This window comes from Rattus norvegicus, chromosome 15 (assembly GCF_021556685.1).
Source record: "Rattus norvegicus strain SHRSP/BbbUtx chromosome 15, alternate assembly SHRSP_T2T, whole genome shotgun sequence".
Lineage (NCBI taxonomy): Eukaryota > Metazoa > Chordata > Mammalia > Rodentia > Muridae > Rattus > Rattus norvegicus.
In genome coordinates, this window is record NC_141548.1 from 40568420 (window position 1) to 40586188 (window position 17769).

General features: G+C 37.3%; 1 protein-coding gene across 17 annotated transcripts in view; it reads right to left on the minus strand.

Moving 5' to 3' along the window:
- The window catches only part of Ints6 (integrator complex subunit 6), a 140478-nt gene that overhangs the window by 41215 nt on the left and 81494 nt on the right, over window positions 1-17769 (minus strand). For all 17 annotated transcript variants that reach the window (XR_015638098.1, XM_087586165.1, XM_087586172.1 and 14 more), the window contains 5 exons: window positions 7598-7781; window positions 5579-5704; window positions 4923-5077; window positions 1017-1169; window positions 448-580 (listed from right to left, as the gene is read on the minus strand). Coding sequence is in view for 16 of the 17 variants with exons in the window: in XM_087586165.1 (XP_087442291.1) it covers window positions 448-580; window positions 1017-1169; window positions 4923-5077; window positions 5579-5704; window positions 7598-7781 (751 nt within the window). In the remaining variant the exon portion in view is untranslated. The remainder of the gene's footprint in view (window positions 1-447; window positions 581-1016; window positions 1170-4922; window positions 5078-5578; window positions 5705-7597; window positions 7782-17769) is intronic.

Sequence of the window (17769 nt, forward strand, 5' to 3'; positions counted from 1 at the left end):
TAATTTAAACAACCAACAACCAATGAGTGACAACCAGTGAGTGAACGGCTTCTGAGAACAGTGCCTGAGAATGACCTGTTGCTTCCACGCGTACATACTCACACAAAACTGTTCTCAAAATGAAGAGTACATAAATTCTTAGAAATGTATTCAGATTTTTATGAATAAGAGCATATTTTCTGCACTAAACAGAAAGTCTACCTCAGAAAGCATCACTGAGTAAAAATTTTACTTGTATAAAGTTAGAATATTTAATTTTACAAGTTAAATATAGTAGTACCTGTTTGTAAAATATAAGGATTTTACATCAACTTTCAATTTATCACAAACGCAAGCAGATTATTATTAAAATGTCCTCAAGTAGGTTTAGCATTCTCACTAATTTTTAGCAATCAGCCAGGGCTATTTCTTAACTTTCTGTAAGAGCATACGGCAAGAATGACTTACCTAAGAGAGGAAGGAGGACTGGGTAATTGTAAGGCATCACAAATAAGTTGACACAGGTCAGTGCTGTACTAGCTTTCAAGTAACCAAAGGGATGACCGAGTTCATTATACTTTGCACTATTGCTCACATACACCTGGTAAAAAGGAAGGTTAAAATTCATATTCAATAAACCTGCAGTGAATGATATGCAAACTACAGACTCAGTTTAGCTTGTGTGCCTATGCACATGCATGTACATGCAGGCGTGTGGAAGCCAGAGGCCAACACCAAGTGTCTCCTCAGTTGTACTCTGTCTTATCTTTTGACACAGCCTCTTACTTAACCCGGAGTTCTCCAGTTCAGCCAGACTATCCAGTGAATCCCGGGTCTTCCTATATCCTTCCCCACACAGAGATGGGCTGTTGTACCTGGCTTTTTACACAGGATCTAGGTATCTGAAATTTGGACTATGAGGTCTGTGTGCTCTTACAACAAACACATTACTGACTGACCCATGTCTCTAGTCCCCAGTTTAGCTCTGTCAGAAACATCACTTATACATTTTCTTCACTACAGGTTTTTCGGCTTACCTGCCAACATGTTTGAGGAGATTTCCTTTCTAGAATAAACTGAGTCAGTGGTGAAGGTTCCAACTCATATTTGTCAAAAGGCAATTTGTCAATAACCATTGGCTCACAGTCTGTACAGGAAAACTTCACTACAGGATGAGATGTACGAGGTGGCTAGAGGGGAAAATCTTATTACTATTTATACAAAATACCAGGAATCAACACATCTCAAGTACCTTTCTCTTATCAAAGCTTACTTCTTCAGTCTTTTTAGTAAGTTTGATTTACTAGAAATACCATTAAGCTTGGAAAAAAATGTTTAAATTATGTAAATTACCAAAAAAGAAAAAAAAATTCATACAATAAAAATCTATTTAAAATCAGTATTTGCAAAATAAATGTAAATTTTAGAATAAAAAATTCAACTAATTTAGAACTAAAAGGAATTTATTATTTTCATATCTAAGAAAGAAGAAATGTACAAAAGCCCACTAGACCTCATTTGTGGCAATTACTTATAAAGAGTAGTAACTTCCAAGCTAATCACATTCCTTTATTAATATCTTCATAGGTAATAATCAGACACTATTTACAAACTGTGGATATAAAAAGATATAAATAATGGATATCTAATAAAAGACATAAACCTTATTTTTAAGTTAGTTTTCTTTCTGTATTTCCCAATGGATTCCTGTGGCTGGTTATTTCTCTGGTATAAGATACCTAACACTTTATTTTAGAAGATTCTTGTCCCAGAGGCATAAAAAGCACAATACTTTAAGAATCAAAACTATTTCATTTCTGTCTACAGCTATCTACTAGACATAATCTGACTCTTACACAGCCTTCACATACATTGTATCTAAATTGTCTCCAAACCACAAGTTCTTTTCTAATGACCTCACCATTTTAACTGTCAAAGACTTAGATGAAACAACAGTGCAAGAACACAGGAATGGGGCACATGCTCAGTACTATCTGATGCTACCTTCTTTCTGACAATATTAAATCACCAATTTCAGCAATTAATCTTTCTTACCATTTTAACTCAGATCTATACACAACTGCTTTTTAACTAGTCTTCCTACTAGGTACTCTACTCCAATAATCCTGTTGTCATTTCTTATAGTTCCCTACTTGAATTTATGCAGTTAAAGTAGCAACCAATCACAAGGGGGGAGGGGTTTGCATCTTTAATTTCAAATAAAAGCCTCAGCTTTGGTCTTTAAGGCATTCCTCACTGGTGTCCTCAGCATCCTCGCGACTCCATGCTCCAGCCATGCTACCCATGTGCCATTGCACCAATAGGTCATCATCTTTCTTGTTCCTGTGTTTTATGGACTACTTCATTATTTTCTCTCTTAAAACTAAAAAAGTCTAGAGAATGAGTGAGTTGCTAGGAATCAAACTCTGGGAGAGTTTTCTAGTACCCCTTCCCAATGTATATACTCAAAACACACACCAAGCAGTTAGGTCCCATTTCCTGACATTACCTGGGGCCTGCCTGCCTTCCATTATAGTTAGCAAACTGTGCTCCACAATATGTATGTCTGAGAATCTGCCCACAGACAGTGACTGGTCACGATAATAAGTATATTCTTGCCTAGCTGCATTTTGTTTAAGAGTGAGTGAGTGAGTGTGTGTGTGTGTGTGTGTGTGTGTGTGGTGTGTAAATGCATGTGTGAATGGGGGGTATAAAAATATTTCACCCAAATATCTTAACTTTAAATGAGTGTTTAAAACAATTTTTGAAGACAAGAGTCATGATCAAGAGGTTCAGTTAATAGAAAAATCACTTAACTTCAGTAGCAAATATATAATTTGTAGAAATGTCACTACCCTGCTAATAGCCTTCAACTAACAAATTTTAAAGTACTATTTCTTAGGATCGTTCTCTTCCATCATTTTAGGAAAAACATTTTAGTGCCTCTTAAATGAATCCTATTACTAGCCCTGCAGGCAACCCACCTGCGCTTCCGACTCACCCCTCCTAGTGTGCACCAAGTTACCTTCCTGTAGTAGTGACTCCTTGAAGCCGACCTCAAATGCACTCTGAATGTGAATAGGAACACCTTACGGTCCCTAAACTCTGCATTTTAAACCACAAGGAGTTTGGTTTCTAACAGTCTTCTAGTTTTATTTATTGAACAGCAGTCTAGCTACACCCCCGTGCTCTAAATGCACTTTATTATTTTTCACTTCCCTACTTTTTCTCACTTTCCATGAAATACTATAGATACTGTCATCAGTGTCAATACAGTATGTGAAGTCAACAAAGATCCTTTATAAAGATATGGAAAAATTTTTAAAAATCTAGGAAAAAAGAAATAAATATCAAAGAAATGGAAAGCTTGTTTATAAGAGCAAACCAAAAAATTACATACATTTAATAAGGAAAATTAAAAAAAAGAATAAACAAGGCAACACAATGAAACTTTAAACTTTTACTTTCATGTGCCACTACATCTAAGGATGGAAAAAGACTTATTAATAGATGTAAACTTGAAGTTCATATCTCAAAATAAAACTTAAGAAAATCATACATGTCTATAGTTTAAAAAAAAGTACAAGTGGCTTACTTCAACATGAATAATAATTACTCAAAACTCTGCAACAGAACCAACTTCTAAGAGTAATATTATTAGTGTCATGCCCTAGAAGCATGCCCTAGAAAATTCATCAGAAAAAATAGATTAAACAAGTCTGAATGGATATGATTTTGTTTAAATGTATTCTACTATAAAGAATACTGACTATGTCCCATGGTCACCCAACAACCATCATAAAAACAATTCATGTAGGTAAAATGAGAAATATCCCCACAAGCTCAAGATACGATATAACAACTAAAGCTGTGAAAGGTAAAGGAGTGCAAGTGAGCGTGCGTTTCTAAGTCTACGACCTCAGAGCCTATAGACAGGCCTTTAGGAGGTTGGTCTGGGACGGCTTGTTGCTAGTTTTTGTTGTGTAAACCTTGCCCCCCAAGTTACCCACGATGGGTTAATAAAGATACCTAAACCTGGGCTGGGGAGCAGGTTCCCAGGTTTGGGGTCTCAGAAGGAGGAAGGACAAGAGAGAGGAGGAAGAAGGAAGAAGTTATCATGGAGTGGGTGGACCATGAGCACTGGCTACGAGGGACAGCCTGCTGGAGCAGAAGTGGCCGAGGCAGAACATGGAAAGTGCTATCTTGGGGTTACAGACAAGGAAGGACACAAAATAGCATAGAGAGCTGATATCTATTGCTTTAAGGTGTATTATAAATATAAAGAGATTTTTGTGTCTTTTATTTGGGAACTAAATGATCTAAGGGGAGGTAGAAACCTCCAAATAATATTTACTGAATCAGAAACTATCACAAGTATTCTATACCTTCATTTAAATTTCAAATTGTACCAAGGATAAACCCTCATGCTACATTACATTTAAAATCCAAATAAAGAAATCTTCCTGCATTTACAATTTAGTATCCAAATATAAGCAACAAAATGGTAAGCTAGTATTAAATTTCAAGGGAAACAAGATACCTCTTTCTGCTGCTTCGTAAGACCATATGTGAAAGCAAAGAATGGCTTATTATGGGCTGGGGATTTAGCTCAGTGGTAGAGCGCTTACCTAGGAAGCGCAAGGCCCTGGGTTCAGTCCCCAGCTCCAAAAAAAAGAACCAAAAAAAAAAAAAAAAAAAAAAAAGAAGGGCTTATTATGATAAGCACATTATATATTTGTCTAATTTCTGTGAATGAGCCACATTTAATTTAAATAACAATTGGACTTAATTCACTTCATACTCCAGGCCAGCTTGCGTTACCTAGTTAGTTCAACAAAGCCTGAGCTGCAAGCAGGACCTTCTCTTAAAATCCAGGGGCTCCATAAACAACATCATTGTCGAAATGGTCATTAGTAATTAGTCATGGTTGCTTGGGTACTTACTAGTGTGGGAGAATTCTGATCCGGCCAAAAAGACTCTGGAACAGGCCAATGGCCTATAGGAACCCCAGTTTTAGGATTTGGCCTGACATATATGAGTTTGTGACAGCTATGCCAAGGCTGAGATCCAAAAGGTCTTGATATATCTGGCTGTCCATCTATAGCAAAGAAGTTAGGACAAAGAAAATACATTAGAGAAAAAAACCACTAAATCACATCCATTATTACTCAACAACAACAACAGAAACCCCATGCTTGTTGACTATGGGCTTTCCTGCTTCTTAAGTGGGAGGATGTCATGACTGCTGTGTTAGCTAGACTGCGGTTTGCTAGCTAGGAAAATCTACTCATTTTCAATGTGATTTTCCTTTATCTTCCACTTCTGTACCAATAGCAAATGTGTAACCATGACAACTGGCCTTGTTAATTTATTTTTATTTTATTTTGAGTTAGGATCTCTATGTAGCCCTGCCTGTCTTGCTGGTCTCAAGCACAGAGGCCTACCTCCCAAATGCTTGGATTTAAGGTGTACATTACCACACCCAGCTGGCCTTGTGGATCTTAAGACGAACACACACATAACAAACTCACAAAGGGGGATGGGCAAGGCCAACAATTCATAAATCAAATTCAAAATATCTGTAAGAACAATACAATACCTTCGGCAGGGGAAGGATCTGGTCCTGCCTTTTCAAAGTTTATTACCACCCCACTTTGTACTTTCTGCACCAAGGATTCCAGACACTGATTAAGCATTCTTGGAGAACATACAGAGTATGACCGGCCTGAGATAAAAAGAATAAGGTAAACTAGTTAGCTGTAAAAAGTCGAACTCCCATAAGGACTACAGTAGGGTTTGGGGTGTGTGTGTGTGTATGTGTGTGTATTAATAGAATTAAGTGGTTGGTATTTCCCAATTTAAAGAAGAATAAATAAAAATTATTATTTCCAACCAACAGTCTCACTGTAGATGAGTATACAATTATACAATTCTTATTCTAACTACAGGTAAGGTAAATGGAGCATAGAAACCCTGGGTTAAGGAAATCACAAAAAGAAAAAGTATCCACCTTTATAAGGCACTACTATTTCCAGCTGTTAGTCAATATCTTTAACAGATATACATACACACATCTAGCAGTTACTCCCCAAAACTCTTATTCTTACTTAACAAAAAAGATGGTAAGTACAAGTACACAGGAGATAATAATCATTCAACTGCCCTCCTGGCAGTTATCACAGAATTTCAATTATTTACATTTATTTAATATATAGATAGTAGGAATAAAGTTGAGAATGAATATATTTTGGTAAGTTTCTTTTGAGGGTGACACCTGAATCAGGAACCTGAAAAACAGAACTACCCACAAGAAGATCTGGAAAGAGAAAGAGTCGTAGAGAAGAAGACATACTGGATGCCTGCAAAAGCATTTGCTGGGAGCCTACACGAGGAAGACTGATTGATTTAGAGACAGGCCTAATACTGATTGTTTCTTACAGACTGGCTTTTCAATGAGACAGTACAGTATGGTGGAAAAGGGAAGCAGCAAGACCAGTAAGAAACCATAACACGTTAGTGTGTCTAGTCTGCCAGATCTGGAGATGACGAGAGGTTCTCTGATGCACAGGAAAAACAAGGACGACTCCCAGATGCTTCATTTGTCCTGAGTTGGAGAAATGAGCTACAGGGCTCCAGTCACTGATGCACACCAGGGGAAGGTACTTTGGGGATTAAAGCAAACTAAAGGTATCCAACACATATCCCACTCAAAACATAAAGGCATCCTATGAAAACTTCCTTACAGGTTTTCCTACATTAAATAAATTTAACTTTGCCCCAACTTAGAAATTCTCTGACTCTTCACTGTTTCACTCATATGCTAGGTCTGTTATATGGAGGGTGGCCTGCCCTGCGTGCGTGCACGCATCCATGTGTCCCTAAATAGTTGAGAATAAGCCAACCTCTTGACTTGAAGGTGTGCAATATACATACTTTATTTCCTCAGTTAAAACGACCCATTCTACAGATTTTTATGCTTTGGTAGAAATTATCAAACATTACAAGGGATGAAATTGAACCTAAAAATAATCATAGGAGGAACATTAAACAGAATAAGGTTCAGTTTATAAAGTAGAGAAAAAGTTGCTTTTTCTCTTCAACTAATTTCAGATTGGTAAATTTTTTTGTAAAATGATTTGTTAATTCATTTTTTCTAATCTCCATATAAATCTTTGACAATTTTATTTTATATCAAGATCAAAGCTAGATAATATTTTTAACCAATTAATTAATGGTCGTGCACAACATTTCTATTGTGAGACAGAGATACATTATGTAACCAGCTCTAGCCGGTCTGGACTCAAACCAAGCTCTGTGTGCTCAGTGTGGGATTAAAGAAGTATGCCACCACCCCAGCTAAATCACTAGTGATCTTCAGACAGCAAAGTTGGTCTAACAACCTCAACTACCACCATTTGCTATGTGGGCATAAAAACTAACATTCATGAAATACAGCACTTATCAAGACCACACACCCATCATTAACACGTGCAATTTTAAAACTACAGGTATGTCAATGTTGTTTAACAAACATAAACATGCAAATTGTGAAACGCACACTTTAGCACATTCAGATAAATTGTTTTAAGCCTCTGAGTTACTTTTAGCAAAGACGTACCTCCTGTCACTTCACACATGGGTGTGATAGCAGAGTCATCCAAAGGCACACCTGTCAACTGCTCGGATTCTACTGACACAGTGCCAGGCAGCCGCAGCACTAAAGCAAACAGTCTCTGATCCCAGCGAAAAGGCTCCTTGGTCAGTTCACTTCCAGGCAAAGGTGAATTAAGAGGTAAATGGAGCTGAAAGTAATGGGAAAAATAAGTTAAGCTTTTCAAAAATTATGTTATGTATATGTGTGGGGTGGGTGTGTTGCTGTATATATTGTCTGTATACCACATGCCTGCCTGGAACCCATCGAAGCCTACAACTAGAATTACAGATGGTTGTGATCTGTCTAGGGGGACTGGGAATCCAACCTTGGTTCTCTGCAAGAATGAACTTTAACCTGGGAGCCATTTCTCCAGCCACACATACTACTTTTTAAAGCAACTTTAAAAACACAACAAAACCATACTAAGTCTCTTATCACATCAAAAAACAAGTTTTACAAGTAAAAGCTTCAGATATATCTAATAACACATACTATTTTACTAAATAGTCTTAAACTGAAAGACAAAATATGTATTATTATAAATGGCTCTCTCTGTGAGAAAGGGGATATAAATACAAAAAATAATCCAATAAAAAAATTATGATATATAAGTATGTACTGGCAGAGGACCCACATTTCATATCAGGGAGTACTTACAGCTACTCCTAATTCCGGTCTCAGAGGATCCAACACCTTTGGCCTCCTTTGGCATACACCACTACACACCCCACACTCCCATAAAAACAAAAATAAATCTTAAGGGGGCTAGAGAGCTGACTCAGAGGTTAAAAGCACTGGTTGCTCTTTCAAAGGACCTAGATTTGATTCCCAGTACCCACATGGCAATTCACAACTGTTTGTACCTCACGTTTCACAGATCCTTCTGACCTTCAAGGGCACACTACACATGTACAGTCATGTACAAAGAACAGAGAGTTACATTCAGGCAAAACATCCACACAAACAAAAATGGTTTTAGAACAAATCTTAAGACAAACAAAAACCCTGACTGATCGCTATCCCTAGTATAGTCTTAAAGTACAGTCTGCTAGTACAGTCTTTAGATGAGTGCAATTTCACATTTTCTAAATAGGAATAAAAAATGTAAGGAATTATTAAGTCAGTAAGGAAATTTGAGTTTTAAACCAAGGTAGAATTGACAAAAGACCCAATTTAATTTCAGGAATCTAGGTGTGAGATTTCACACACAGTCACATAAATAAGAAGTAAATACACAAATTTACTTTTAAATGCACTAATCAAAGAGACTGGCTGAAGACATTTCAATTGTTACTTTAGGGCTCTTAAAAGAAGCACAGAACCCCCCTCAAGCATTCAGAGGCTCTGCTAGAATTTCACATACACAGCTCAGCACGTAAAGCTGCAGCAATGACAATATTAAAGTTGATCTCTGCTTGTACAAAGTCTAAGATGAATTTCTAAATAAAAAAATAAAATAGGCTCAAGAATATTTTCAATACTTTAATAAGCATGGTTATTTCAATTTTATAAAACTATCCGTTTTTTAGTTCATGTATTGCTGCATTTCTTACTTATTCCCTTCCCTTAGCATCAATCATCAACCTCTTATCTCCCGGGAGGACAGGAATGTTTGAGTAAAGTTGAGTTAAGAGTAATGGCTGGCAAGCAAGAACAGGTTAAAAAAAAATTCTGAGAAGACGGCATTATTCAACCTAAAATAGCTAAACTCCTAGTTAACATTAGTCACCAAGGGGAAGAATCTTCCTCAGTTTGACAATTAAAGACAACTGCACAGAAGTCAAGAAAAACATAAAACTGATCAACATAAAATATGCAATAGAAATGGACACATTCTAAAATTTAAAAATGAAAAAAGACTCATGAGCAAATGCACACAGAAAATACAAACTGAAATATCGGAATGCTATGTTATACACATAAAATGAGCATTAGCAGTATGAATACAAAGCAGTAAGAATGCCCACACTGCTGGTGAGCCAGTAAATATGTGGCCATCTGGAGGATGCTGATGTCATTTGGCAGTGTTGGAGATAAGCACAGACCACAGAATGCCACCGCCTAGAGGCACCCTTCTCTTCATAAAGTTTGGACAAAAAGTTTTAGAATATATAATCAGTATTAGTATGCATGAGACCCTAGATCCAATTACCACAAACTCTCATACAATGATATTATCTGCAACTTGAAAAGTGAAAACCCACCTATAAGTAATATACATACTATGATCTGTCGATCATTTATTCCATAGTTAAAGAGTAATCTAAATCTCAAAGATCCAACATCTAAATCTCAAAGATCCAACATGAAGAGATCTCAAAATAGTACCTTTTATAATATTCTACTAAATTTAAAAAAAAAAACCATATGAATGTACAACTTGGTTATTTTTTAGAAATAGTGTGACCTACTAATGACCATATCTAGCCAGTATTTTCCCAAACTGATATTCTTTCCTGGTTTTGAACTTTATATAAATTGTGGAACATGGTTTGTCTTAGAGGATTCCCCCTCAACAGTATAGGGGTAAGTTTCATAAAGTTTTGCATATAGATGTAGATCATCCCCATTGCTACATTGTGTTTATGTCAGTAAATAATGCTGTAACTTATCCATCTTTCGCAGGAATTTCATTTCATTTAGTATACGAGGTCTTTGTGACAGGCACACGATGCTCAGTCGGAAGGCAAGACTATTAGTACAGTGGCACACTCTATGTCCAGCACTCAGAGAAGATTTGATAGGAGGATTCCTAATGTGGGACCGGCCAAGGCAACCCAGAAACAGTCTCTACAGAAAAAGGGAATGTTCCAAGCAGTGGTACTGATTTTTAGTCCTATAAGCAGTGTATGAGGAGGACTAGTTGCCTGCTTCTCTTTCACCAATGCTTAGTACAAAACTGTGCTTCATTAGCCATTTTAGTGTGTGTGTATGTGTGGACTGCAGTGGAGTCTCAATTTCCCTGGGATGTATAGAAGGTGACTGTCTTTTTATTCAACTGTCGGCCATTTTAATGACCTCTTTTGTGAATGTCTTGTGCTTTTTTTGGGGGGGGGGGGGTAATTTCAACCACTGATCTATTCCAGGCATTATTTTTTTGTTGGATATAGGTACTGCAAATATCTTCTACTCTGTGACCCTTCATTAGTTCAGCATTATAATCTGATAAAGCCTTTATTTTTATTCTAATTAGTGTTCATTGTCCTTATAGATCATGAGAATCTAGCCCTTTTCTTCTAAAAAACACTTTAGTACTTACCACTCAGAATAAAACCTAAACTCATCCGGAATTGAGTGTGGTGTGTTTTAAGAGATATGACAATTACCATCATGTTTACATTACCCTCTCATTGCTTCATTTGAACACAGCCACTTTTCTATGTTAGATGGCTGTACATGTAATTAAGTGTATTCTTCAGTCAAAAACATAAAGGCAAAATGCAAATGATTCGAACAGAACGCCATCTCTATATAGGGGTAAAACAAACAAGTGTCATTTCCTATATGGTCAGCATATATGTGTAGTAAAGGACAAAATGGACAAGAAAACTGAACAAGAAGCACAAAACACAACTAAGTAAACATGGCAAAAATATTTATATTCCTTATTCTTATGCAAAATACTTGGAAATAATGCACCATACTCAGGTAACTATAGAAGCCAACAAAGTATTAGGCAGTTATCCAGATTGTTAAACATGTCATTAGTTTATACAAAGTCAAAGACAAAACTTGATGTGTGCTTCAAAGAAATAGTAGATTAGGTAACTAACCTAAGGTTGCACATCTGCTAAGGTCCTAAGAGATGTCTATTTGATCATCTAACTAAAAGCATGTGCTAATGCACTTGCCTTCCCTGCAGCCCGCAGCTGCCAAATGAAAATTTAGGTTTAGGTAATTCAAAGATGAATAGCAAAATATGGTCCCAGCACTAAGAAAACTTGGTGTGAGGAAGGGAGTCATGGTATTTCAGGAATTTCTTTCATAGATGTACTTAAAATTAAGCTAACAACAGAAAGAAAACAGAAAATCATAGTACCAGCAAGCTGTCATGGATTTCTATTTTTGTAAGAGATATTATTTAATCTTGAGAAATTTTGGTAAGGAATATTCAAACTTAAATATCTCAGGCCAGTTAGAGCTACACAGTGAGACTCTATCTCAAAAAACAAAATAAAACTAAACTATCCCCAGCCACCAGGTTAGAGATGTAATTCAATGGTAAAATACACGCATACTTTACATGAATGAGGCCCTAGCAATGAACAAATAGCCATGAATAACAATGCTACCTTTGCAGTGTTAATATTAGATGCTACATTGTTCTAAACCACACACATAATATTCACTTAATCCATAAAGCACGAATATGATCAGTTGATCCCCACTTCAAGATTTAAGTATAGAAGCACTTCAGCAGCCTTTTGGACGATTCACAGAGTAAGTGAGGAAACAGAATTAAAGTCCACGTTAGTGTGATTTATGACCTCTAACACTGGATCGTAAAACCTAACTATTATTGAAAGCACGCACGCGCGCACACACACACACACACACACACACACACACACACAAACACACACTCCTTTTAAAAATCCAAATATTAAAACATTATTATTAAAAGACCTAATTTTATTAAGTGAGAAAAATCTTGAAACTTCATAAAAATAACTATTTAAAATGTATATGGTGTCTGAACTGAGCTAGTGATTATAAACACCTACTGTGTCTACAATCCTCTTCTGAGCACTTTCGGGTCACTGCTCTGCTCCTCTACTCGTCCCAGTCACCCTTGCAGCTAACAGGAAAGAGCAGCAGTGTCTTCCCATTCTTTGCTTTCTAATTCTCAAAACATGGGAAGTAACAATGATTAAAAATGAATGATAATAATGGTACTTTTGAGCGCTATTCTACTAAGATTTACATGTAGTTATAACAAGTAAATGGGGTAAAATCTTATCATTACTACACTTGCAGAGAAAGTAAGCTGTAGTGTGAGCTTATACGTTCAGAACCATCTGTTTGTACAATGGCTTCAAAAAATCCGTTATATAGTTATATTTAGAACATCTAAGATAAGACTATAAACTTTAGAAATTGGAGAAATCACATGACTTAGTAACAGTTACTTCTCTCATAGCCACATTATTGGCCTTTACAATACAATACAATCCCTTGGTAGCATTATCCTTTCCCCTGGGACTCCTTGATTTCTTATAAAAACTAAACTTCCAAACATTTTTCAGAAAACAAATGGCAGAACGGGCTGATGACAACTTAATTATTACCTGCTCAAACCTTGTCTTTATTAAAGTGCAGTAGCCTATTTGATTGTCGTGTGTGTGTGTGTGTGTGTGTGTGTGTGTGTGTGTGTGTGTGTGTGTGTGTATGTATAAGAGTGGTAAAATGGAGTGCAAGTTGTAGCTTCACTGGTCAGTCTTTTGCTGAACATGGAGACAAAAAGTTTTGCCTGAATTGACTGGCCAGTCAGTTGTGAGAAAAGTAACTAGAGGCCTGATATTACAGACTTGTTGCAACTCCAAAATGCAGGTCCGCATGCTTATATAGCAAGTACTTCACTGGCTTATCCCATTCTTGATGGTCTTATTTGACATTGGCTGGGATCCTATTTGTCTGTGACCTTGCTAAAATTGAACTAAAAGTTCTGTCTGTCTGTCTGTCTGACTGTGGGACGGGTATATATAAAGATATGAAAAGCCAAATAAACAAATGCAGGGATAATAGTTTTTAAATTGATTTAAGATTTATTTTATATTATTGTACATTAGCATTTTACTTGCATATAAGCATGTACACTGTATGTGCCTGCAGGTCCGAAGGGGATGTCAGGCCCGCTGCAGACTCCTCTGCATTGTTTGTTATAAGCTGCCATGTGCTCAAGATATTTTTAGCTGTTTCAGTTTCTAAATAAAGTGTATAAAATCTCAAATAACCATTATTTTTACACATTATCTACATTTTAGATTACAGAATGTAAGAAATAAACAGAAGCCAGAAACAATTAAAAGTAAATAGTTTTCCAGCAATCTCTAACTCTGGCATCTAGGTAGACATCTCTTGGTTGTGACCTAAATGGCTCCCAGCTGAAAACACACTACTGTGTGCACTAACACTCGGACACTCCACTTCTCTGGCGTGCTCTGCTAACCAGCTCTGTTACTGAATTGCAAATGTATATCCTTTCAGAACGTACCTCCCACCTGAGCTTTAATGGCCTGTTTACTTGGCTGCCCATCTTACTAGTTTAATGAGGGAAGAAAAGACAATCTGATTCTTTTCTTTCTCCCCATAACATCTGCAAAATGAAACTGAAGAAATGAGTAAGAGTGGTAAACTGGAGTGCAAGCACCTTTCAATGAACTCTACCTCCAACTCAACACCATATATATATACAGGCATACATATACAGACATAAACATATACATATATACATATAAACATATACATATATACAGGCACACATATACAGACATAAACAGTTTTATAGAATAAGTATGAGGGAGCTGGGCATGGTGGTGAATGTTTAATCTCACTACTCAGAAGGCAGGCAGATATCTGTGAATAGAAGGTCGTTTTACTCTACATAGTAGGTTCCCTGCCAGTCAGGGCTACCTAGTTTTAAAAACAATGCGCTTTTGAAACCAAGTAGTCCCATCTCCAGAAACACAGGCTTAACTCTACCCAGGGCACATACCTAGCTCTCCAGATAGCATGCCTATGCACCCAGACAAAGGATAAAGTAATGAGCTACAAAAGCCACCCACCCCTGGAATGCAGAGAAGGTGGATAAAATATTCCCTGTCAGATGCCTATCCTGTTCGGCACTCACAATGAAAATTTACTTACATTGGACATAATCCATTTAGAACCAATCAGAATACAACCTCTTAAATTCACACTTTACTGAGCTATATAAAGAATTTGACTATCATTTGTTGTAATTTTTTTACCTAACAAAGCAAACCATAACATTTTTTGTAGTTCTGCAGGTTCCTAGTGCCCATAAGCCTGGCAGGGTATCAAAGATGTAATTAGGTCTAATTGTTACCGAGTAAGACCTTTTAAGAACAGCATAGAGATCATAAATCAAGCTGTGGGTTATTTAATGAAAGGTAGTATGTTACACACTCTAACTTCTTGCCTTCAAGAGCACATCAGTAAGGAACTGTAGCATGTGCAACAGTAAAGCAAGAACCAGGCACAGACAAGCAATTATCTAGGGGAAATGAAGAAAGGCATCCCAAGCAAGAGTAACAGTTACAACTGCATGAAGGTTGGGGAGTTTAGGACAGAGGAGGAACAACAGCTCCCACAAACACACACACTTAAGACTGAAAACTAGACTTTAGTACAGAAAGGAAAGAGCAAACGAGAAGAGATTAGAGACTTACAGAATTCCTTTAAGCCTGGCATAGTTGCTCAAACCCATAACCCAGGCAAAAAGGCTAAAGGAGGAGGGTCACCATCATTTCGAGATCAGCCTGGGTTATGGAGTAATACCTTCCCTCCAAAAGAAGCAGAGACATAGAGAAAGAAAGGAGGCCAAGAAGAAAAAAAAGACAAAAGTGAGGAAGAGGTGTAGGAAGAGGAAGAGGGAGTAGAAAAAGGAGAGAGAACAATAAAAACAAATACTACAACCCTCAAGTAGACTTCAGCAAGTGACTTATAAAATAAATGGGTACAAGTTTAGTAAGAAGACAAACAAACAGCTGAACATGCAGGGAAATCAGTAGTCTGGTCAAGCCTAAAGAAAGTATTAAAAAAAAAAAAACAGGTACTTTTCTTTATCTAGGTGTCTGCTAGCCCACCCACTCCAATTACCCAAATGGCACTAATTCTTAGCCATTCTCCACGAGTTGCTATGGTAAACAGCATAGTGTACCCCAAATAATCTGAACTAAGTCTTACTAAGTTTCAAGAGGCTTATTTCTCCCTTATGGAAAATGCAAACCATGTAAAGAAACTTGAACCAGATTGCTGAGTGATGGAGACAGAGAAGCTCCAGAAGAGAACCTCAGCTACTGGTCAGTACCAAGAGCCCAGGGGAGCATGCACTGACCCACATGCTCCAAAGAAGTACAAGTTGGTGTAAGCCAGTAAGTTTCAAGATGATATGTTATACACCACTTAATAACTACAGGCAGCATCAAATTTGGAGAAATTCCTATGGCTTCCCTCTTCTTCTGTGGCTGCTCCTGTCTTCTAGTCTCAATCCAGCCTCAATTCCAAATACCTACGCTTTAAATGTTGAAGATCTGTAGGGCTTAATCATGGGCCCTTGCCAGTTTATACTTGGCCCAAATCCACCTACTCACAGGTTTCGTTACTATCTAAATTTAGATAATATTCAACTTAAATATGCCTAGCCGAATTCTCTTCTCTGAATACCAAATTCTCTGCCTGACATTCGTTCTTAAATGACTCTAAGATACCTCAAACCTAAGCATTCTAAAGTCACAATTTCTCTTCTTCCATAAGTCTTCCAGCATTCGCTAGGCCAGGAAATGAATGGTATCATCATCTACACAGTTCTTTAGAAGCCATTTTCCTGCCCTTTAAGCCTTAAATACAATTTATGACAGTGACTTTTACTAATTTGATTTCCTAAATACTTCTTTAAATTGTGAGATTTGTCATCTCTTTTACTACTATACCACCTCCTTGACCAAATTGCTAAAATTAACAGCAGTGCCTACTTGGTCTTCCAACACTTCTGTTCTCCTCTTCCCCCACCACTACACAAAACTCTGAATGACAACTGCCTGTCTTGTTCCTGCTAGGCAAGCTCTCACACACTGAGCTACATTGCCAGCTCCTGATTCTTCTGTATTAGCACCACCATTACTTCGCATGGTTCAAGCTCCTTGCCCAGCGAGGCCCAAACTTCTTTTCCACCTTTGTCAACGCTACAGGTGCCATTAGCCTTGTTTCAGTTTCTCATTCTAAAAACATTCCCTTCAAAGAAAGGACTCCCTCTACCTGGTATTATCTTCATTTATATATTCTATAATAAATCTTACTCTCTTCAGATCTTTTCGTAGACAAAGACTCATTCTGCAGCCTACGTTGGCATAGGAATCCTACCTCAGCCTCAGGTCCTGGAACTGCAGATTTGAGCCACAACACTGGCTTCTCTTTACATATTAACAACCCATGACGTCACTGACTAGAGCTAACATAGTTACTATACGCCCTCATAGCACATTCCTCCTTTACTCCACCCTAATTTGTTCCCAGTGCTACAGGCAGAGCCCGATACCTCATAGCCTGAGCTAGATACCATTCACATCCCTCCATTTTGGGAGAATAAATGATGAATACAAATTTACTTTCATCTACCTTATTTTTAAAATTTTTATCTTCTCCAGTACCCCAAGGCAGGACTCCTATTCACTTTGCCCTCCATTCTATCTTAGAATCTGATGTCCTAGATCATGAATTGTTCAATAAATATGGTTCAATGAAAATGAAAGGATTAATAATGTGACTAGCTGAACTGTGAAGGCACTGAGGAATCTACTCAACAACTGAAAACAATGGAATAGTTTCAGCAGAGTAACATACACCACAAACGGCATATTTTAGAGAAATTCTGCCACATGTGGCAGATTAAAGGTAGTCATGAAAAGAGCCAGGACGGCAAAGGTGTTAGTAAAGATGCTCGCCTCCAAGCCTGATTCCCAAAATCCACAGAAAGCAGAAGAATTAATTCCCACAAAACAACCTCCATGCATGCACCATGGCACTCATGTATTCATTCATGTAAAAAGATAAATAAAATTTTAAAAAAGAAAAGCAGGGCTAGACATGTAGTTCAGCTGTAAAAAGAGCACTCACTGATCTCCTAGAAGACCTGAGATCAGTTCCCAACATCCATATCACGCAGCTCACAACCACCCGTAACTCTAGTCCAAGGGATCCAATACCTTTTTTTGGCCTCCTCAGGCACCTGTTCTAATGTGCACATAACCACACAGCCATACATAATTGAAAAATAAACATAAACGAATAGTTTATTGTAAACAGAATGCACTAACACTTGTCTAGCATAGGTTTGGCCTGAGATCTAACTCTCAATGTAGGGAAAAGAAAGGAAAAGAAAGGAAAGGAAAAGA